The following is a 24572-nucleotide window of genomic DNA, read 5'->3' as shown; positions in this document are numbered from 1 at the left end:
GAACTACCAAGACAAAAAAGCTGTGTCCCTCAATAGGGAAGCGCAGACATACACACTCAAAATGAAAGATGAGAATTTCAAGTACAGGTGAAAGCAAAGCTCGTTGCCAAATACAGGAAGTCGACCTCAACAAATAATCAGTTTGCATTAAGTAAGAGTAATAGGCGATACATAGCAGGTCAAGGTACCAGAAAGAGCTTCTCTTTCTTCCTCCTCACAGGTCAGTACGGGCTAAGTAGGAACTATCAGACTACAAAGAGAAGGCATTATATTACATTGTGAGCCTAACAGTATAGAATTCTGCATCACATTCCTTATACTTCATAGAAGCATTTCTGAATGTGTAACAATGTTTGTTTGTTTGTTTGTTTGTGTGTGTGTGTGTGTGTTTCCAGGTATGGACATTTTTCCTTCTGTAGTATTAGAAATTTATTTTGGCTCTCTCAGATGTGAGCATCAAATAAAATTACACAGTTATTATAACTAAACAATTAGGAAGGTAGTGTGAGTTTCTTGGCAGTTAAAAATTACAGACAACATTAAAAATGTTAAATTTTTATTGTGTAACAAACTGTAATTTATGCAATGAGGAATCTCAGTGATGTAACAGTTTTATGTCAAATAATACATTTTGTTTCTGGATTGTTCACTGAAAAAGTCTATTAAACAAAAAGATATGCAGAAATATACAATGAACTGCCAACATTATTTTTTTGTTTCAAAACATGAGATTAAATAAGAGTCATCTCAAAATGATAGTTCATTTAAATTTTAAATACTGCAATAACTTACATCTTAGTCTTAAATCTAGTAACTTTGGATAAATGCTTTAAAATAGATTTTTAAAAAAGAAATTATAATACACTGTGTACATGGAAAATGTAATAAGTGATTTTATCAACATCTCACTTTCATATACAGATATTTAATTGGCTGCAGTTAACCAGTTTTGGTAACACTTTTCAAGTTCCTTGTTAACTCTGTAACACTTCATCATGTTTGTCATTTTGTGCAGTACTTCTATTGTGCAGCAAAAATATAGAAGAGAGCATGAAGATCTGAGGGAGTAGTATTCACAAAGTAAAGAACCAAATCAAGTTTGATAATATTAAGACATTCACAATAAAGCAATTACATGAAAATACTCCATAATATGTTTTGTAGTGGATAGCTATGTTAATGTTTACTGCCGAGATTGTACCAAATGTAACTGTGAACTTTTAACTAAAGCCGTATGAATGAAATAACGCTTTTCATCTTAAAAAAAAATCATTTTCAATCAAATTTGTACTTTCTTTATTATAGATACATATCAGAAGAAGAAGAAGAAGAAACTTTAGAGGCTCAACAGAAAATAGTTTGTGCGTATACATTCAGTGTGCCTCCAATGTATGATTATGACAAGAAATGTGCAGTAACAGATAAATATTAGAGAAACATGAAAATGTTTTAGATGCTGGGATGAAGGCAGAATAAGAACAAACTGTCTATGTATAAGTGTTGCCTAATGTTTTTCAGTTCAAGTGGATCTCATGCCTCTACCACAAAACCAAACTTCCATTAGCAATTCATAATTATACGTGCCTCAAAAAGCAGAGTAATTCTGAAGGGGCAGTGTACACATCAGCTGTCACTGAAGATGAGCTTTTATTATCACAGATGGTAAATAAAACAGAATTTTTAAGCTACACAATACGATAAAATTTTCATCTGCACAGTCACTGTGTACACCCACTATTTACCAGTGAAGTATATATCGCAAAGTGTTTTACAGAACCTAATCACAGTGACACCCTTGGAAATGTGGTATATAAACATTTCTAAATAACAAGTTTACTAATTAATAATTTGGTGAAGGAAAGACAGATGAGGAACTATCCTCCTGGTTTTGCAACCTCCTCCACACATGTATTCAGTCTTAAGATTAAAGCAAAATTCTGTAGCATCATGACAAACAAAGGAAAAAGGGGGAACATGTACAAGAGTGATCATGAGAGCCAGCAGTAGCTCAGGAGCCACTTTGTAGCATTAATTTGGCCCACAAGTAAGCAAGTTTCTGAAAACTATAACTGACATAACAATTCAAACATCTCAGTCATGTACAATAACCTAGAAATGTTAGCGTTCTTTGAAACTGTTGAGCAGTCCAGTATAAAAACCACAGAAGGCAGCAAATAAGAGATCTTTATCCATTATATGGGAAGGGAGGGAGGATTGTGGTCCACTGCATTACACTGAACTGCCATCTACACAAATAAGGAACCAAATGACTTTAAGCACTGAACATTTTTCTAGTTCAGTTCAACAGAGACTTACATGTCATCAAAAACATTTATCAGCAGATACTGCTGGATAAGTAATAACATTCCTGCTATCTATTTACATATGTGCAACATCAAAAGTATTACACATATCATCACAAATGCACAGCAAAAGCGTAAACCATTACCTCTCTGTTCTGACACCAGAGCATCTTCATAATTAATGTCAGTTCTCAGAGAGAAATTTCACTTTTATTTTTTACAGGTACCCAGAATTAATAAGGACAACCGAAGTTTTTAAGTATAACAAAAACATCTCAGTTGGCTTTCGCTATAATTAACATGACCAGTTGGAGGCCTGAACCCAAGGGGGCATGACAGCTCTTACACCTCAATTCTTAAGAAGACAACCAGGTCGTAAGAGCCCTCTGGTCCTGCCATTCATATACTTACATACCAGCAAAGGTATGTGATAAACATGCTCAAATTTACATAACACGGAACTTCTCAGTGTACTGTCACAGTTTCATTTCCCAGATTACAATATGTGCATCATTACTGTTTGGTTCTGGACCCCCTTTGCCCTGTTGCCTCCAGTTGACATAACCACGTCCACCCATTAGTGTGACAACTGTGCGCCGAGGAACAGCACCTGGATCGTGGGGCGGCGGAGGCTGGCGTGGTTCGGGATCGGGTGGCAATGGAATTGGAGTTGGAGGACACTGAACAAGATTGTCAACCGGTCGGCTGGCATCTTCAGATCCCGACGATGTCGACGCTCGTGAGTCGACAGACCACGAGGACAAGTCCAAAGATCTGGGTCGACCTGCTGCTAAAAGGAGCCTGCGATCTAGAGTGCTCACACGACCTGGCACTGCTGCCAGCTCAGGGTCGCTGCGCCGGAGTGAACCGTAACCGGCATCTGTTGCCGTACCACCTACGCCACCATCTGTAACACCTCCTGTGCCAGCTCGTCCTTCACCCTCATAGTCCCGCACATACATCAGTTCTCCATACAGTCCATACACGTCACATCCATCACCAGAAGCAGATGAAGCAGCTGAGCCACCTCCTAGTCCCCGAGGAAGTGTCTTCGAACCACGAGCGAGTGGGTCGATATCCCTCGGTCTTCGACGCCTTAGTACCACAGGGCTCCCAAGATGCACATCATTTCGCATTGCAGATGATGACGATGATGTCTCCGATGATAAGTCACCTCCACCTGTGGGATAATGTACACGACTTTAATTTTTGTGATATTAGTTCTAATTGTTACGGAAGAAGAGGCAGAAGAAGAAGAAGAAGAAGAAAAGAAGAAAGAAACACATTTTGGAAAGATCTTTTATGTGCAACAACATGTACGCTGCATATTTTCGTATTACAGCGAATTTCACCAAACACAACATCTTAATTTCCGAAGCACTGAAATACGGATTCCAATGTACTTTTGTAAGCCAATCACAGCTCATGTCACATGATCTCGCCAGCCAATGACATAAGATATTCAGAGCATAGGGACACGTGATGTAGTCAGCCAATAGTAATATCACTGCTAAGCAGTGTAAACACACAAATAGGAAAAGTTAATGATTTAAATTACTGTACATAGTGTAGATACATGAAAAGCTAAGCTTTCACAAACATTACCGGTCTTTCTTAGCATATGTTTAGCGTATGTTACACTAAGATACATCACACAAATGTGCCAGTAAAATTTTAAACAATGACAATACGTCTGGTCTTCTGGGCTCGAAATTATTCCAAATGGTTGGTACTTTCAGAGAATTATTCGCAATATTTTCCCCGGACCTCTTCGACGTGGGTTCATGGGCAGGTGCATGGGCAGCTATGATGACATAGGAACCCCGTATGTTCCTACACATACAGCTTTAAGAGTTCTTACATGTCGTCATAAAAGAAATGGGACATCAGTGGATACTCCAAGCTCATAGGAATTTCGTAAACCATACTAAAATGCATAATTCGGCTTAAAGGACACATTCATATGTCCAGATTTACAATTAAGTAGGCCCCAACCTGATATTAGGCTTTTCAGTGCACTTTTCGGTATGCAGATTTTCTTGGAGTACCTGTACTGTATTGTCTCCCATGTTTGGTTCTTTATTGTGGTATAATGCAGTACATGCCAGATGATGAAAATGTGCACTTGAAATTCAGCGAGCAGTTGAAACTAGCCAATAGTGTGGAATGAAACATTTCATTTCTTATAAATTGACTGCATCTGCAGAAAAGATTAATAAAAGCCTGTTTATTTAGCAAACCAACAAAAATAACTTCATTGTTGTGCAAGGCGATTAATGCTCGACTGCCAAAAATGAAACTACTAAAAAACTGAAACTACTAACAATTTTAGCCTTCCATAAGTAAGTGAATGTATTTTAATTCACTTGATAGCTGCCGGCCACAGAAATCAGTTTTATTTTCATTTGATATGTGAGCTGCGAACTAAGAGAAAGCAGCAAAATCATCAAACTTAAACATGGGTCACTATCCCACTCCCACTACAACCCAGACTGCTCTGCACATGTGCGAATCTGGCAGCTTAGATGTGCCATAAAAAATTTTCTGGGTAGCATGACTGCTTCTTGATACTGCTACAGCCACAGTTCAAGTAGCCAGAAGCAGAACTTACTGTTCATACGCGACTCAATTGCGCATACGCAGGAGCCCGCTGGCAATTGCTCAAAACAAACTTAATGTAAACAGTTATGACGTCACGCTCATCGGAAGTAGTTTGCTATTACGAAATATTCTATTATCTTTGTCCTAAAGTCTTTTACAAATTTTGCTTTAGGCAGGCACTTGTATGTGCACTGTATGTTGTTGTAAATGGTCCTTTGCAACTTAAATTTTATTTTGGTTTTATTCCGTCGTTTACATTTTGTTGCTGCAGTATTATTCTGCAGCAGCGGGATACAGTAAAATTCTTTGTTAGACTATCAGTTCTTACCAGTCAAAATTACAAAAAATTAACTCAAGACTAAAACAATGAAAAATTCCCAGAATTCTAAAAGATTCACATCTGCAGATGTATGTGCTAGTTGTGTTTGCGTGAGTGTGTGTGTCTATACTGCTGACAAAGGCCGTAATGGCTGAAAGCTATGTTTGTGTGAATCTTTTTATTGTGCCTATCGCAGCTCAGCATCTCCATTATATGGTGAGTAACAACTTTCCTTCTCTCTCGTATTGTTACATTCCATCCTGAATTTTCCATTGTTTGTTACTTGAAATGTGAGCAAGAGAGTGGTCCAACTGTTGATAAGCTTCAGTATGGTGCTTGTTATCACATTCATTACACCTTTCATTTTCCTTTATTTGACTTGTCAAAAACAGCTTTCCATTTTGGATGCTATCAATCCGATCTGAACTACTGCACCACCTTTTTAATTTTAATGTAACCTGTAGTCCTCACTTTTATAATAAAATAGGGAAAGGAATGACCAGAATCTTTTATTGTCTCAATGGTATCTTCTAAACAATAGGCACCAATTTAATCAACTGAACCAAAATATTCTACTGCCATCAATTACCACAAGCCTTAGATTTTAGTCATATTGCATATGTATCATAACATCAAAAATTTTCTTACCAACAGAAGCAGGTGACTGCTGAGTCTGGGGTTCTTGATGTGTAAATTCTTTGTTGCTGCGAGGCTGCAGTGCCAGTAGGAATGAAATAGGACCAAAATGGGCATGATATGAAATGTTAACACGCCCCGAGATGATGGGCACACCTTCAAGTCGAGGCAGTGGCACTGTCAGGCAGACACCAGCATCTGTGCCAACCCAAAGTAAACCCTTACAAGCCATAAGGGCTGTTACCGTTACAGGTCCTCCATTCCCACTGCCTCGAGGGAGGCATGCAATATTTGAAGCTATGTTGATGTCCTGAAATCAAATGTATCTATTGTATTATGATACCAAGGATTTACACGCACAAACTGACAGAGCTGGTAGATCAATAACTGATTGAAAATATAAAATGTAAATTCTAAGTGTAAAACATAGACACTAATAACAACATTGTAAGCATATACAGGAGGTCCACAGCAAGCCCAACTTACTGAAAATTAGTATCTTCTTTTTGAACTGATAGCACCTTTCTTAGCGGAACACACAAGCAATAAAAAAAAAAGAACCAACTTTCTTCTGTACATCTTTTACATTCTAATAGAAGGCAGAGACCAGGTAATGTAACTTAGGTTTCAGATATGCTACATGTGTTCTTGGCTTCATGACTGCTTGGTACACACTCCTGCACTGCCATATTTATGTTTTAACTATTGCAAATATCTTTCGTACCTGGAGATGCTTGAAGGTCTCTGTGTGGTACAGGCATATTGTGCTGGAATTTTTTAAAGATATCCACAATCCAATACCAGAATGTGCCATCAGATTCACACTGCCAACATGTTCGTGTTGCACACTGAAGTTTTTCTGTACAGATGAAAGATTTTGAAGATGTTAAAATAAGTGTAACATACACATTATGGTTAAACATAAATCACATACATCTCAAAAGACTGTTTCTTTTGTTTCAAAATGTCTAACCATTTTCTCAAGTCTTGTTCTTTTGTATTTGCCCTATGAAATCTATTCAACACACTAAGATATTGAGTTAATAAATTTAATACATCAGTTGCAGGGGAAGAGAAATATGAATGGCCTAGAACTTCACTACACAGTTTGATATTATGTTACCTTTTTAATCTTTTTATAGCCCATTTGCAAAATGTATGAATTTATTAATAGAATACAATGCTGACGTGCTTTTATAACAGTTGTGTCATACATGCTGCAAAAAGGAAATTCAATGCTCACAAATAGTGAAATAAGATAACTCATCCGATTTCGCGAGTGTGTTTGTGACCTTCATAGAGAGAAGTGTCATTAGCCTTTAAATAACCAACATAATTTCTATGAACATTGCTGAAATACATTACTCACAAGTGTAGGAAAGGAGGGGATTTTTATCAAATTCAACAAAATGCATTTTTCTAAGTTATAGTAGTCACTGTGAATCATATCAAAGCAAAATTTAAATGCAACTCGAGTCCTTAAAATATATTTGAAATGTAAGATTTCACATGGTAGTACAGCACATACACTGCTCTGCAAAACTTAATATGTTACAGTAATTTATCTCTCTCATCCTTAACTACTTGATGGATAGAATATGCAGTAGCATTTTGTCAGAGATATCCCAGTCATGCACACAAAGTTGGACGTCAAATCACACGAGATCAGTGTGACAATGGGGCTGGTCCCACAAGATGAGACTATTTTAGGAGTGGGGAAAAGCAGTGCATGTGTCAATCAGCAAGCGGTGATGCTCCTCATTACAACATAGTCCAAACACAGCGACTTCACGTGGGGAACAGTCATCAGGAAGCTGGAAAGACGACAAAGTATGATGCGTCTAGTCCAGCAGTTTGGTACTGTTCACAGTATTGTTTCACCTGAATGGGCAGCATTCCAAATCATTGGCACTGCTGCTTGAAAGATAGGTGGTGGCCAACCACAGTCAATTACAGCTGCAGGACCACTACATTGTGCAATAGGCAAGAGGGGACCCATGTCAAACAGCAGATGCAATTGTGACCACATTTAACATGTTGGCAAGGCACGGAATCTCTCACTCCACAGCAGCACGGTGACTGCACGGAGGTGATCTCTTTGCCTGACAACCAGTGAGTCGTGTTCTGTTGACACATTGGCAGCACCATTTGCTGTGGTCTCAAGAGCACACGGACTAGTCCAGTGAGGAGTGGGATCGTGCTCTTCTCGGGTCAGAGCAGATTCAGTCTGAGCAGCAATAATGGACTTACCCTCATATGGGAAGAGGGGGAACACGTAATGCACGCAGGAACATTGTCGAACATGATCATTTTGGTGGTCCTGGTGTTATTGTGTGGGGGAGGCATAATGTTGCATGGGCTTACTCATCTACAAGTCTTTGAATACTGTACACTCACTGATCTATGCTATTGTGACACTGTACTCCTTCCAGACATACATCTTTTCAGGGGTGCATTCGGCCAGGACTTCATTTTTTATGGTGACAGTGCATGACCACATTGAACAGTGCGGCTGGAGCAACTCTTAGAATGAGAGGATATTTGGCAAATGGACTGGCTCGGCTGATCCCTATTTAAATCCCACCGAGCACATGTGGAATGCATTGGGGAGACATACTGCAGCATGTACATATGCACCAACAGTCATTTGGTGTTAGTCAACTGTGGTTGTGAAGGAATGGAATGCCTTACCAAAAGAACTCAACCTAGTGGCCAGCACAGAAGTACACTGCAGAATACAGAACATACAGTGATATTCGCAGTGATCACACACCCTATCAAAAATCATGAACTGGTATCACTGACTCCAGAGTAAGTCTTGTACTTAATTAAAGTGTCATTTCTGTTCATCTTGTTGTGTATTTCTTTCAGTTACCTACTGTACTATACTGCAGCAGTTATTTCTATGCTTGCTCCAACTTTCATCGAGCTATGTTACCCGTCAGTAACACATCATGCTAAAGTTACTTTCATTCTTAAGTTTTGCACACCAGTTTATATTAACATATTTAAAAACAAAGATGATGTGACTTACCATACGAAAGCGCTGGCAGGTCGATAGAAACACAAACAGACACATATATACACACAAAATTCAAGCTTTCGCAACAAACTGTTGCCTCATCAGGAAAGAGGGAAGGAAAGGGAAAGACGAAAGGATGTGGGTTTTAAGGGAGAGGGTAAGGAGTCATTCCAATCCCGGGAGCGAAAAGACTTACCTTAGGGGGAAAAAAGGACAGGTATACACTCGCGCGCACACACACGCACGCACACACACACACACACACACACACACACACACACACACACACACACACACACACATATATATCCATCTGCACATACACAGACACAAGATGTGCGGATGGGCATGCGTGCGTGCGAGCGCATACCCGTCCCTTCCTCCCCCCAAGGCAAGTCCTTGGGGGGGGGAGGGTGGGAAGTCGTTCCAGTCCCGGGAGCGGAAGGACTTGCCTTGTGGGGGGAGGGAGGGACGGGTATGCGCTTGCACGCACACGCATGTCCATCCGCACATCTTGTGTCTGTGTATGTGCGGTTGGATGTGTGTGTGTGTGTGTGTGTGTGTGTGTGTGTGTATACCTGTCCTTTATTCCCCCTAAGGTAAGTCTTTCCGCTCCCAGGATTGGAATGACTCCTTATCCTCTCCCTTAAAACCCACATCCTTTCGTCTTTCCCTCTCCTTCCCTCTTTCCTGATGAGGCAACAGTTTGTTGCGAAAGCTTGAATTTTGTGTGTATGTATGTGTCTGTTTGTCTTTCTATCAACCTGCCAGCGCTTTCATATGGTAAGTCACATCATCTTTGTTTTTAAATATATTTTTTCTGCATGGAATGTTTCCCTCTATTATATTGATATCATTAGTTTATATTAACAGTTTTATATAACCTGAGAAAATAAATCATCATCGTCCAGTGAGAATGCACTGCTGCCCCAGCCCGCTACGGATTCTGCAGTGGAAGTGCAAGCACTAGAGAAATATTCACTGACTAGCTCACAAATAACCACCATTGTCACTGTCTGATGTTCTCGGGCAGTATCCAGACGTGTCTGTGATGCTGAGTATCACAGACTACGCAAGCCCTTAACTTCGACCCATTAGCTGTAGGTGTCTGCTCAAGTTGGACTTTGCATGGAGACAACTCGACATCGTCGCACCACTGGGTCACCTGCTAGGCGACTTTCCTTCTGTTGACAACTACCTCCCTGGTGGATCACGTGTCGTGCCTGGGCTAGCGCTTGCCCACCTACACTGTTGCTGTTTACAGGTCCTTGTGGGCTCTCATTACTGCTGATCACCATCCAGTGTGGGCACACCACTTTGTCTTAGAACGTGCTGGGTACTAGAGTTTAACGCTCTTTGTTCCACTATGTCGTCACTGCGATCACTGTCTTCCATTACCAATGGGATGACACTTGCAACAGCATTTCATGCAAGTGTGGACATCAGCAGCTGTGGCTTCCCACATGTTGACATCAATACGATGCACACTCGCGGCAATATGCCTCACTGAAGCCAATAACCTACCCTCTGGTTACAACTCTGTACTTGTAATTGGCATGAGTAAACCATTATTTAATCAGGGTTGTTTTAGTGGCAGTTCACTATTTTAGTACAGTTACCATTGCATGCTGAAGATTAGATGGGTAGATCACATAACTAATGAGGAAGTATTGAATAGAATTGGGGGGAACAGAAGTTTGTGGCACAACTTGACCAGAAGAAGGGATCGGTTGGTAGGACATGTTCTGAGGCATCAAGGGATCACCAATTTAGTATTGGAGGGCAGCGTGGAGGGTAAAAATCATAGGGGGAGACCAAGAGATGAATACACTAAGCAGATTCAGAAGGTTGCAGTAGGTACTGGGAGATGATGAAGCTCGCACAGGATAGAGTAGCATGGAGAGCTGCATCAAACCAGTCTCAGGACTGAAGACCACAACAACACCACCACCATTGCACCTATCCCACATACAGGCGAGAAGACGGCGCTTCATTCTAGACTGCCATCAGCCGTTCCACATGTCACCTTACGGGTCACGAACCGATCCCTACAGACCCTCATTAATTTTATTATTTCTTTGGGACTCCATTTTGCTCATTAAAGCTGACATCACCAATCTTTCCATGTTCATCGCTGCATCACACTTTATTCTTGAAGTAATTATCATTAACATCCCGAAAGCAACTATGCGTACAGTAACAGCTCATAAGCCAACAGTTTTCATAGTTTCTGACTTTATGTCCGATTTATTGAAACACGAAGTAATCTAAAAAACAAGCAACTGACAGTTTCGTGTTGTAAAAATTAGAAGACCTAAAAACCTGAATAGTTTCACCAACAATTTTTTCCATAGTACGTCATGCACACGCACTTGCTGGCAGCATAATTTTAAAACTCAGTTTCACAGTGTTGTGCACAAGTGTAAATTAGCCCTCAGATTTCCACAATGATCCCCATTCTTCCCACTTGTCTACTGTGTACCCATCTTCTTCAGTCTTCTGAATAGTTGATACTTCACTTCTATCCTCTACCATCCTTCTCAGAAACTTCTTTTTCCTTTTTATTCCTCTTTCAGGTATTACTGCTACATACCCAGTTTCAACAAAAATGATCAGTTCTCATTCTCCTTACCCCTCTTCCTTCCCCTTCAACCCTTCTGCCAGAAGAAAGAGCCACTGGCTCTGAAAGTTTGCATATGTAATGCTTTTTATATGTGTATATTCAGTTTTAAGTGCTTCTCACTGCTGTAGCCAATTTTAATCTATCCCAACAGTATTAGTTTTGAGTTTATAATCTAAATGATTAATAGAAAATCTCATATAAAGATGTGAAACAAATACTAACAAAGAGATAGAGGGGCTGGCCTGTACTTACCTCAGCTCAGTACAGCCGATAGATACACAAAAAACAGAACCGAAAATTTATGTTCCTAGCTTTCGGAACAAATGTTCCTTCATCAGGGTGGAGAGAGGGGAAAGAAAGGGAAGAAGGGAAAGTGGATTCAGTTACTCACAACCCAGGTTATGAAGCAACAGGGAAAGGAAAACAGGGAGGGTAGCTTTCCCTGTAGCTTCATAACCTGGGTTGTGAGTAACTGAATCCACTTTCCCTTCTTCCCTTTCTTTCCCCTCTCAAGCTACCCTCCCTGTTTTCCTTTCCCTGTTGCTTCATAACCTGGGTTGTGAGTAACTGAATCCACTTTCCCTTCTTCCCTTTCTTTCCCCTCTCTCCTCCCTGATGAAGGAACATTTGTTCCGAAAGCTAGGAACGTAAATTTTCGGTTCTGTTTTTTGTGTATCTATCGGCTGTACTGAGCTGAGGTAAGTACAGGCCAGCCCCTTTATCTCTTTGTTAGTATGAGTTTATAATCTATCATTCACAAGTCCTTTGCAAAAAGACTTCATAGAAACTGACAAACTGACACGTAAAGTTATGACTGAGATCTATTAAATGCAAATACATAAAACTCTTGCAATATTACATACGAACGCAGATCAAAATTACTTAACACTGTATCACTAGAAAATATATTCTTCAATAATAATAATAATAAAATTGTCTACTGACTGGCACTCACCTGCACATCACCTGATGGACCCAGAACCCAGACTTTCTTCCCACATGCAGCATATAGACAAGAATTTATGGGCAAAAGACTTGACACAGGATCCATTCCTAATGAAAGTGTTTGCGGTTCACGAAGCAGCCAGGTGTCATCTGAAGCCTTGCGGAACCTCTGTAAGCTTCCATCTGCCAGTGCCACAAACACTGATTCTCCATGTGCTCTGATCTGAACTACTACTGCTGGCACTACCACACTTCCAACTTCCTCCTGACGTTCTGGTTCTGAGGCTTTGTACAACACCAACCTGTTTTCGTGGAAAACATCAGGAACAACTGCATGACTAATAATTTTAAAACTGAATATCTAATAGCACTAGTTGACTAATTATTATATAACTGGTTTGAAATTATTTTTCTCTTTTCAGAAATGATTTATCACCACAGAGATTTGGTTCGAGTAAAGGAAAATATGAAATTGAAATGTGGTTGTGACAGATGTCTCAGGATAATATTATATAGGAGGAGGAGGAAAGAGCAGTCTTATAGAAATACATCATAATAATAATATTGTGCACTCCAGTAAAAACATTATTTCCAAATAGACACTTTATGTGTATAATTTTCTGATCATATTCCGATCACGTAGCAGTAGTGTAGATAGAAAAGGGAGGAAAAATCAAATAAAGAACATATAACAGCAACATTGTTGGAAGAAGTTGGCAAAATCTCAAGATATTCTGCAGAATAGTAGAACAGTTGGTTTCATTTTATTTATATAGGGTGCGGCAGAACCAATTCAGCTGTTTTGAAGAGAAATCGTGGTATATAGATAAAAAATATTCTCATTTTCAAAGCTAGAATTTAATACCATTTTATATTGATTCAATGCTGAAATTAATGTCCTGAAGACAGCAGCCATTAGCAGCAATACACTTTTGGGGAAGATCTCTGAAGTTCTGAATAGCTCAATTACACATATTGTAGAGTATGGCATTCACTTCTTCGATAATCCACTCCCTTAACTCTGGTAGAGTGTGAGGGAAATGTTTTCCTTAAGATATCCTCAAAGAAAGAAGTCACAAATGCTCATATCTGGTGACCACACAGGCCACCCCACATCATCCCTCTCAAGGAGACCCAATGTCCCAAAAACATTTCACTCAAAGCATTAAACGAATTTCGGGCTGTGTGAGCTGTAGGCCCATCCTGTTGGCACCCCAAGTCCCTGATCCTCCTCCTGCAACAATCTCTTTCCATTTTGGGCTGCAGAAAATTTTACAACACTGAAACATAATCTCCTGAATTCATGGCTCGACCTTCCTTCTCAAGTAAGTGCAAACCTATCACGCTAAATTGTTAAGCAGAACACCTAACTGCTAGCTCACGTAAATTTAGTCTCTCTCTCTCTCTCTCTCTCTCTCTCTCTCTCTCTCTCTCTCTCTCTCTCCTGCGAATGATTTCAGCCCAGTAGCAAAATTTTGTTTATTCACAATCCACTGTAGTGTAAATGTGTCTTGCTGCGTTACGGAGATGTTTAATAAACTCAAGTGGCAGACTCTGCAAGAGAGGCGCTCTGCATCGCGGTGTAGATTGCTCGCCAGGTTTCGAGAGGGTGCGTTTCTGGATGAGGTATCGAATATATTGCTTCCCCCTACTTATACCTCCCGAGGAGATCACAAATGTAAAATTAGAGAGATCAGAGCGCGCACGGAGAATTTCAGACAGTCGTTCTTCCCGCGAACCATACGCGACTGGAACAGGAAAGGGAGGTAATGACAGTGGCACGTAAAGTGCCCTCCGCCACACACCGTTGGGTGGCTTGCGGAGTATAAATATAAATGTAGATGTAGATGTAGATGTACTGAAGTGAATGCCTCCAGAGGGATCTCTACAAGCATCTGCTCCACAAATTTCGGCAGTTGACGTGGTCTGCTGGGTTCAGTTCTTGAGCCATCAATATTTTGAAGGGATGGAAATTCAAACCAAACACAGAATCCTCATCAAACTGCACTCTGAAAGCTCCAGTCAAACAACATGCCTTTGAGCAGAACATCTTGATGATGGTCAACTGCTGTTCTCTTCAGCTGCACATTTTCTTGTTTGTGATGGATGTGTGTCGGCCATGTGCATCTCTGTGGTACCAAATTCCTCAGACTGCCAATCCTTGACTGTGTTGTGTTAGCATTAGAAATGGCATTGTTTCAAGGAATGTTGAATCTTTGCCAAAAGCTCTGTCGCGGTCACGCGTCTGCTGTTTTCAAAGTGCGACAAACTTCAAACTTCTGATGTGCTCTAGTCCAAACCACATTGGCTACCGAAATGGGGTCATCGACAAAACAGAGGGCGACCACATGTAACTGCCTCCTTCCATCACTGCTTGAGCAGTTATCCCTTGTGAGGCGTAGTGCCGTATACCGATCCTGCCTTAGAGGCGGTTAAGCGGATGTGTCTCAGAGCTGGATAGTGACAGATGGCGATGCAAGACTGGACGCACACGTAGTTTATGTATCAGCCAATAGAGGACAATATTGGATAGGGGGACTGATTTTAGTTTCGATTGTGCCCACTATAGTGCACTAAAGTAATACAATGCTTTTCATAAACTATTCTAGTATTTTCATAAAGCGTTATTATGTCTTTTTATATACATATATGTCTGCTTGTGTCTGTATGTGTGGATGGATATGTGCGTGTGTGCGAGTGTATACCTGTCCTTTTTTCCCCCTAAGGTAAGTCTTTCCGCTCCCGGGATTGGAATGACTCCTTACCCTCTCCTTTAAAACCCACTTCCTTTCGTCTTCCCCTCTCCTTCCCTCTTTCCTGATGAGGCAACAATTTGTTGCGAAAGCTTGAATTTTGTGTGTATGTTTGTGTTTGTTTGTGTGTCTATCGACCTGCCAGCGTTTTTGTTCGGTAAGTCACCTCATCTTTGTTTTTATATATAATATATACATAAAATGTTATAAATGTGTTTTAGCAGTATGAAAGATGCACGAGTGTGGTTTAAGGTTAATATGAAGGTAATTGTTTAACGAGTTATGTAGTGGGATTTAGTGTGGGAACATTTCGAAGAAGTATGGATGTGGACAAAGGGGATTTTAGTAGAATAGATTTGTAAAGTAAGTTTATGGTAAAGGTAAAGTTAATTCAGGTATAAATAAGAATAGTAAGTAACTTTATGCATAATCAAAACTTCAGCATATTAGATAATTATGTCAGTAAAAAGTGCAGTCGTTAGGTTTACTATTTTGCGATTGGTTATCGATGAAAAGTGCGGACTGACGCGGGAGAATGTTGTTTTGCTATTGGCTGTTGAGTAAACTGACCAATGGTAAAGCAATATTCTTCGCGCGCCTTTCTCTGCTGGTAAAGAAGACTTAAGAGTATTCTAGAGAAGAGTGAGAGCCTAGCCATAAACAGTTCAGATGTGTGTAATAGTAGTTCTGATGGAAATGATAAGTTGCCCGATCTAGCAGTGTTTCATACATCAAAAGTGTAGTAAAGTGACGGCATAATTATTCCGGTAGGCATGTAGAAATTTCGGAATTTTTAAGTGAATTTTGTGACGAGCAAAGACATATATTCTGCGTGACGTATTGAGCAGGTCGGTGGCTAAAAACTGTGACTGCATTAGGTACCAATTGAATTAATATTTGGTGAGCATTGTCAATCAAAAACAATCAGTATTTTTGTAGCTATTACGTTTCCGGGAAATGCAACACCATAAGGTTGCTAATGTGAGTGAAAGGGAATGTAAGTGACTGTGTTAAGACTAGCGCGGGCTTGGCAGTGATACTTGTTCACCTACGCTTCAGAATATGTTAATTGAGGACAAAATTTCCGACCTTTCATTTGTGTGAAAACTTTCTCCCGAAACGTAAATTAGTGACTTAAATTGCACCCTGGTTCACGCCGAAGTACAGTAGGTTTCACTCAGCTTTCCTACTGATGATCTGCTGAGACAATGTTCACAGGTAGGTGAAGGTTCGTCGTAAAGGGACGGAAAGAACTGCGCCGCCACACTTGAACCTGTTTAGCGAGTTCTGCTGAACCCTGTACTAACTCTCAGGAGCTACACGAAAAACTTAGATTCCTTCAATACAGGCAGTACCTTCAAAGGTGTGCATCTGGCATGGAAATACATAGTCAATTGTCATAAAATGAACTAAATAAACACAATTTTTAACACTTTTTTAGTCTTACCTCCTGCTGTCTGTTCCCATCCAAACAGCATCTGGGGAACCACGAACAAATTCGACTGCTGTAACCCTCGTTTCAACCAAGTCGAAGGCAGTCACTTCCCGCAGCTGTGCCGCTTGTTGTTGTGGCTGTGCCAGTACAGCGACGTGACTGCTCGCACCGTCTGTGGTGCACACCCACAAGTACGACGCAGGCCGCCTCCCTCTCCTACTACTCCTATGGTCCCGTGTTGCAGCCAAGGACCCAGCCGAGTAGAAACAACCGCAGCGCACCTGCGTAATGCAATTTGTAGGAATGTGAATGAAGTTAATTAAATAGTGAGGTAAGAAAACTAGAACTAAACTACAATTTATTTTAAAAACTTGTACTCTCTATGCAGGATGTTACAAAAAGGTACGGCCAAACTTTTAGGAAACATTCCTCACACACAAATAAAGAAAAGATGTTATGTGGACATGTGTCTGGAAACACTTAATTTCCATGTTAGAGCTCATTTTAGTTTCGTCAGTATGTACTGTACTTCCTCGATTCACCACCAGTTGCTCCAATTGAAGGAAGGTAATGTTGACTTCGGTGCTTGTGTTGACATGCGACTCATTGCTCTACAGTACTAGCATCAAGCACATCAGTACGTAGCATCAACAGGTCAGTGTTCATCACGAATGTGGTTTTGCAGTTAGTGCAATGTTTACAAATGCGGAGGTGGCAGATGCCCATTTGATGTATGGATTAGCACGGGGCAATAGCCGTGGCGCGGTACATTTGTATCGAGACAAATTTCCAGAACGCAGGTATCCCGACAGGAAGACGTTCAAAGCAATTGATCGGCGTCTTAGGGAGCACAGAACATTCTAGCCTATGACTCGTGACTGGGGAAGACCTAGAACGACGAGGACACCTGCAATGGACGAGGCAATTCTTCGTACAGTTGACGATAACCCTAATGTCAGCGTCAGAGAAGTTGCTGCTGTACAAGGTAGAATTGACCACGTCACTGTATGGAGAGTGCTACGGGAGAACCAGTTGTTTCCGTACCATGTGCAGCGTGTGCAGGCACTATCAGCAGCTGATTGGCCTCCACGGGTACACTTCTGCGAATGGTTCATCCGACAATGTGTCAATCCTCATTTCAGTGCAAATGTTCTCTTTACTGATGAGGCTTCATTCCAACGTGATCAAATTGCAAATTTTCACAATCAACATGTGTGGGCTGACGAGAATCCGCACGCAATTGTGCAATCACATCATCAACACAGATTTTCTGTGAACGTTTGGGCAGGCATTGTTGGTGATGTCTCGATTGGGCCCCATGTTCTTCCACCTACGCTCAATGGAGCACGTTATCATGATTTCATACGGGATACTCTACCTGTGCTGCTAGAACATGTGCCTTTACAAGTACGACACAACATGTGGTTCATGCACGATGGAGCTCCTGCACATTTCAGTCGAAGTATTCGTACGCTTCTCAACAACAGATTCGGTGACCGATGGATTGGTAGAGGCGGACCAATTCCATGGCCTCCACGCTCTCCTGACCTAAACCCTCTTGACTTTCATTTATGGGGGCATTTGAAAGCTCTTGTCTACGCAACCCCGGTACCAAATGTACAGACTCTTCATGCTCGTATTGTGGACGGCTGTGATACAATACGCCATTCTCCAGGGCTGCATCAGTGCATCAGGGATTCCATGCGATGGAGGGTGGATGCATGTATCCTCGCTAACGGAGGACATTTCCTGTAACAAAGTGTTTGAAGTCATGCTGGTACGTTCTGTTGCTGTGTGTTTCCATTCCATGATTAATGTGATTTAACGAGAAGTAATAAAATGAGCTCTAACACAGAAAGTAAGCGTTTCCGGACACATGTCCACATAACATATTTTCTTTCTTTGCGTGTGAGGAATGTTTCCTGAAAGTTTGGCCGTACCTTTTTGTAACACCCTGTATAATGACACAATTAATAGTTTTCAGACAAACAAACTTACATAAACTAAGTTAACATTTCCATCTTACACTCAATACACATGATACACTACCGCACCTCTGTTTCATGCTGCGATCTGTACACTGGCTGGGCACGTACAAATAGTGGCATTTTTGTCGAAGGTCGCCTTTCTTGCTCTGGCACTTCCCACGCAGGCGAGTTGTTTGGATCCAATGCCAACTGAGCGAGTCTTAGTTCTGCAGAAAAAAAATGAAAGCGTTGTCTCAGTCAGCAGTATATACCACACGATTTCATTTTACAAATGACTGATACTATTCACCATTACATCTCATAAAAATAATATCCCCTGTACGGGGAAAAATTACTGACTGCAGAAAAAACTGAGGCGATAGCTCAAACTGACCTGTTATCCATTCTTTCTTAACAGATGGATTATCAGTCTGAAAGGTAAAAGTCTCTTCCTTTCCTTTAGTTTTCACAGCCAGCTGCAAACAACAGGAGTCAACCCAAGCCATTTCTTCATCCTTCTGCTGAATTGATCCTTGTATTTCCGAAAGAATACGTCTTATTCCTGGCACATTCAAATCCTGTAACAGAAAGTACGTATAGTTGCTTAGATTATTCCACGCGTTAAGATAGTATTGTAATGTATAGAAGCCACATTAAAATTGCTTTGTATAAAAGCTGCATTTTTGGAGTAAATATATCTTTAAAGTAAATAAAATACAAAAACAATATTACAACTATTTTACTTTTACAAGAAAGCCTGGACTATTGTCTACTTTCCAACATAATTTCCATAGTATTATGGCATTAGCACTATGTGATCAAAAGTATCCGGACACCTGGCTGAAAATGACATACAAATTCGTGGTGCCCTCCATTGGCAATGCTATAATTCAAAATGGTGTTGGCCCACCCTTAGCCTTGATGACAACTTCCACTCTCACAGGCACACTTTCATTCAGAAGCTGGAAGATTTCTTTTGGAATGTTGGCTCATTCTTCACTCAGTGCAGCACTGAGGAGAGGTATCGATGTCGGTTGGTGAGGCCTGGCACGAAGTCGGCATTCCAAAACATCCCAAAGGTGTTCTATAGGATTCAGGCCAGGACTCTGTGCAAGCCACTCCATTACAGGGATGTTATTGTCGTGTAACCACTCCGCCACAGGGCGTGCATTATGAACAGGTGCTTGATTGTGTTGAAAAATACAATCACCATCACTGAATTGCTCTTCAACAGTGGGAAGCAAGAAGATGCTTAAAACATCAATGTAGGACTGTGCTCTGATAGTGCCATGCAAAACAACAAGGGGTGTAAGCCCCCACCATGAAAAACACGACCGCACCATAACACAACCGCCTCCGAATTTTACTGTTGGCACTCTACACACTGGCAGATGATTTTCACCAGGCATTCGCCATACCCACACCCTGCCATCAGATCACCACATTGTGTACTGTGATTCGTCACTCCACACAACACTTTTCCACTGTTCAATTGTCCAATGTTTACACTCCTTACACCAAGCGAGGTGTCATTCGGCCTTTATCGGCATGATGGGTGGTTTATGAGCAGCCACTCGACCATGAAATCCAAGTTTTCTCACCTCCCGCTTAACTGTCATAGTACTTGCAGTGGATCCTGATGGAGTTTGGAATTCCTGTGTGACGGTCTGGATACATCTCTGCCTATTACACATTACAACCCTCTTCAACTGTCGGCGGGCTCTGTCAGTCAACAGACGAGATCGGCCCGTACGTTTTTGTGCTGTACATGTCCCTTCACGTTCCCACTTCACTATCACATCAGAAACAGTGGACCTAGGGATGTTTAGGAGTGTGAAATCTCGCGTACAGATATATGACACAAGTGACACCCAATCACCTGACCACGTTCGAAGTCCGTGAGTTCTGCAGAGCGCCCCATTCCGCTATCTCATGATGTCTAATGACTACTGAGGTATCTGATATTGAGTACTTGGCAGCAGGTGGCAGCACAATACATTTAATATGAAAAACATATGTTTCTGGGGGTATCCGGATAATTTTGATCACATAATGTACATCGTACAACCAGCTTCTGAAATCCATTTTCAAAAACACATGCCACCTGATTTTTCAACCACTCCTGTACTGATGTTCTGACACTGTCATCTTCCTCATAGCAGTGACAGGTGAGGTGCTTCATTAAATTCAAGAAAAAATTGTAGTAACTCTGTGCTTTGTCATAGTTATATGGAGGTAACCACTGCGTTCCCAACCGAATGATGTGATGGGCCTGCTAAAAGTTTTGTTCTGGACTGTAGGGTACAGTTTCTTTAAGATCTCACAATAGATCTCTGCAATGACTACGCTACCACAAGACAAGCTTAACATGCCATCCATCCCAAAAGTACAGTGCACATATTTTTTTGGGCTGAAATTGTTTGCTGGAACTTCAGGTTCTTGGGAGACACTAAGTGCCACCATTCCACAAACTGTCATTTTGATTTTGGTGTAATGTGGGCAACTGATGTTTCATCAACACTGACAATTTGTTTTATAAATGTATTCCCTTTGGCACAAAAGTCTGGAGGAAAGGATTTTGAAATCCAGCATGCACTAACTTCTGATACTGTAACTTTTCTGTAACAGTTTCACATGGAACACTTCTGGAAACATGAGGAAAGGCATAAAATAGTGGTGAGCATGTAGTATCGGTCATCTCAAATCTTTTTATCTACTTTCTGCACCAGGTCATCAGTAATGACACACGGTTGCCCATTTAGTTTCTCACTGTCCACATTTGAGCGGCCATCTAACCATTCCTGCACTGGTAGCATTTTTTACTCAAAATTAGCTAATCTGATGATGAAGTCCAGGATAGCTTCCACATCTCTTGCATTTAACAAATGAGTAACAGCATAGATTTCACAGCTGGCAGCATTTTCAGTCAGTTGTGCCAGTTTGAAAGTATATAAACAAACACTGATTCAAGCAAAAGCTAACTTAATAGTATTTGTGGTTAGCCAACTGATGAAGGTAATTAGCGAGCATGCACAGTATAGTGATCCCAAAGCTCCAATGGTCATAATTTTAAAACAGTACTTACTGTAAGAACATATATCCTAAATCATCTTCCTCCATACATCCAAGAAACAAAAGTAACTGTCTTTGCTGACAATACAAGTATTATAATCTAGCCTAATGGAATAACTTCAACACTTGAAAATGTAAATAATATTTTCTTGAAAATTAACAACTGGTTATCTGCAAATGGAGTGTCACTTAATTTAGATAAAAGCAATAAATGCAATTCAGTACTGCACAATGTCCCGTCGACAACGAGGTCATTAGAGACGGAGCACAAGCTCGGGTTAGGGAAGGATGGGGAAGGAAATCGGCCGTGCCCTTTCAAAGGAACCATCCCGGCATTTGCCTGAAACGATTTAGGGAAATCAAGGAAAACCTAAATCAGGATGGCTGGAGACGGGATTTAACCGTCGTCCTCCCGAATGCGAGTCCAGTGTGCTAACCACTGCGCCACCTCGCTCGGTATTAGAAATATTGTACAATGCAAATCAATGAGTGGAACACAATGTTATCAATTCTTTGGTTTTTCTATTGATAAAAACCTGAACTGGAACAGGTAAATAACTAACCAATCAAAACAGAGAACGGACACACACACACACACACACACACACACACACACACACACACACACACACACACACACACACACACACACTTTTTTTTCAAATTTTAAGGACGAATCTCTCACCTTATAGTTGCCTTTCAAAGTTGAAACAAGATCAGATATTCGACTTACGACCTCATAATCGTGCATGAGGTCATTCATCTCTGCACACAGATTATCTGCAGCTCCACTGCCACTCATATTTGAATCGAGTGATGTGGAACTGCGGTCTGACTTAAGACTTCCACCACGATTTAAGCCAGCTGCCAGCAAACGACTCAAAGTAGGTGACGTACTTGTATCCACAACCTATTGAAAAAAAGTAGCTTTAGTAGGGCTTAAAATCTATACTTGTAGCCACACTAATGATTTTCAATTCCCTGCCTCACACATATACACAAAAAAACAGAACTCACTTGACACTAAACAACTGCACTGTTTTGAATTTGCATAGACTCAACAAACAAAGATAATGAAATTTTTCACACACGAAAAATGAAACAGGCTACAAAGGAAATGAAAATTTTCCTCATGAGATGGCATATCATCTGGAAAAATCCTGGGCATTAGACATGCTGGTAGAGATAAATTCAATAATTGTACATGATTTTACGGCACCAACACTATCATTAGCAATATCAAGATATTAGGAAAAGGACAGACTGCTGCTTATGGTAAGCGGGCACGCTGAGTTGCAGACAGGCACAACAAAAAGAATGTTACACATATAGCTTTCAGCCAAAACCTTCTTCAGAAAAGCGCGCGCGCACACGCACACACACACACACACACACACACACACACACACACACACACACACACACACACACATTCACACAATCAAGCACACCTCATGCACACATGACTGCCATCTCTGGCAGCTCGGACTGGAGCATTCCTAAATATTCCAGTCCAAGCTGCCAGAGATGGCAGTCATGTGTGAATGAGGTGTGCTTGCTTATCCTTTTCCTAATATTGCTGATATTCCAACCAGGAGTTCATTAACAATATATTTTCAGAGGGTGATGCCCCACAGCCCATATTGTTTGTTGAACAGCCAGTTTTGGCCCACACACTATCATCAGGTTCATAAAATCATTTACAACAACATATTAGGCGATATAAAATCAATAGTCTCAGATAATAAAATCCATGTATTCATCACTGCTGTCATAAAGTAATATAAATTGCAGTCTGCCATAGTTTATGGCTTTTATTATCTGATGCCAATGATTTTATATTACCTAATATGCACAAACAGCAGGCCAGATGTGGCCTGCCCCTCACTATTTGTTCTTTTTTTTCCCTTTTACATTCCCTCTCAAAAAGGAGAGAGTGGGTCCTTGCATAATTTAGAACTTTCGAGCAGACTCCTGCTGGCATTGATGCAGGGGGGAATCCCAATGTGGAATAACAACTCATCTCACAGTACATTATTTTCAAAGTTGCAGCCCTTACGTACTCATGATGATGGGGTTGCAGCCCACAGTATTAGCAAGTCTATACATCCCTGTTGTAAACGCTTTTATGAATGTGACTGCAGTCTGTGGAACAAAACTTGATAGTTAAATTAAGAAATTTTATCAGCAGCTCTTGGTGGTATACATGACTTTCATCAGTTTTCATTAACTCCTCAGTGTGTGAAGAACACAGATACTGTAATAAAGGAAAGTAAGTTAATTTAGGGATTAATGTCCTGTTGACAACAGTGCCATTAGAGATGGAGAAAAAGGCTGAATTGGCGAACAACGAAAGGAAATTATATATACCTTTCAGAAAGACACCATCCTAACATTTACATGATTAATTTAGAAATGCAATGGAAATATTAAAATCTGGACAGAGAGATAGGAAATTTAAATTCTGTTCTGTCGTATGTGAGTACAATGCCACTTTTCTCAGTGATATAGTGATAAAATAAATCACTATACGTCAATGGATACACGAAGCAGCTAATTCAAAAAATTGTATCACTACCTGCACAGTTCCACACAATTTTACCACTGCTATGCTAAAACACAAAGTGCAAGCTACATCTCAGAAATCACTCAAACTGCTACAACAGTTTTGTGATCAACTCCAACCGATAATGGATATGACTTAGTGAACACAGTTTTCAGAAAAAGTCTTTATCTGATAATGGAATTCAGAATGTTTTTGTTTTATTCTGACTGGCCTTCACAAATATTTTCTTTACGACAACACAGCCTACAGGTTCATGGATGGATGGTTAGTGATAGTGCTTAATGAGTGATTTAACTGACTGTCAAAATTCAGGTAATGATTCACTCAAGG

At 40.6% G+C, this 24572-nt stretch overlaps 1 protein-coding gene across 3 annotated transcripts in view; it reads right to left on the bottom strand.

Moving 5' to 3' along the window:
• Positions 1-630: 630 nt before the first annotated feature.
• Positions 631-24572, bottom strand: part of LOC126473407 (rho guanine nucleotide exchange factor 10) — a 554949-nt gene continuing 531007 nt past the window's right edge. For 2 of the 3 annotated variants that reach the window (XM_050100428.1, XM_050100427.1), the window contains exons 9-16: positions 22362-22586; positions 18999-19182; positions 18692-18831; positions 16650-16918; positions 12460-12751; positions 6584-6718; positions 5872-6169; positions 634-3483 (exon numbers count right to left, since the gene is read on the bottom strand). In XM_050100428.1, the coding sequence (XP_049956385.1) occupies positions 2780-3483; positions 5872-6169; positions 6584-6718; positions 12460-12751; positions 16650-16918; positions 18692-18831; positions 18999-19182; positions 22362-22586 (2247 nt within the window). In that variant the 3' untranslated portion in view covers positions 634-2779. Of the gene's footprint in view, positions 3484-5871; positions 6170-6583; positions 6719-12459; positions 12752-16649; positions 16919-18691; positions 18832-18998; positions 19183-22361; positions 22587-24572 lie in introns of all 3 variants that reach the window. The other variant, XM_050100426.1, reaches the window with a different exon arrangement.

Source organism: Schistocerca serialis, chromosome 4, assembly GCF_023864345.2.
Source record: "Schistocerca serialis cubense isolate TAMUIC-IGC-003099 chromosome 4, iqSchSeri2.2, whole genome shotgun sequence".
In the NCBI taxonomy this organism is placed as follows: Eukaryota; Metazoa; Arthropoda; class Insecta; order Orthoptera; family Acrididae; genus Schistocerca; species Schistocerca serialis.
Note: the sequence above shows the minus strand (reverse complement) of the source record. Positions and strands in the feature narration are given on the sequence as shown.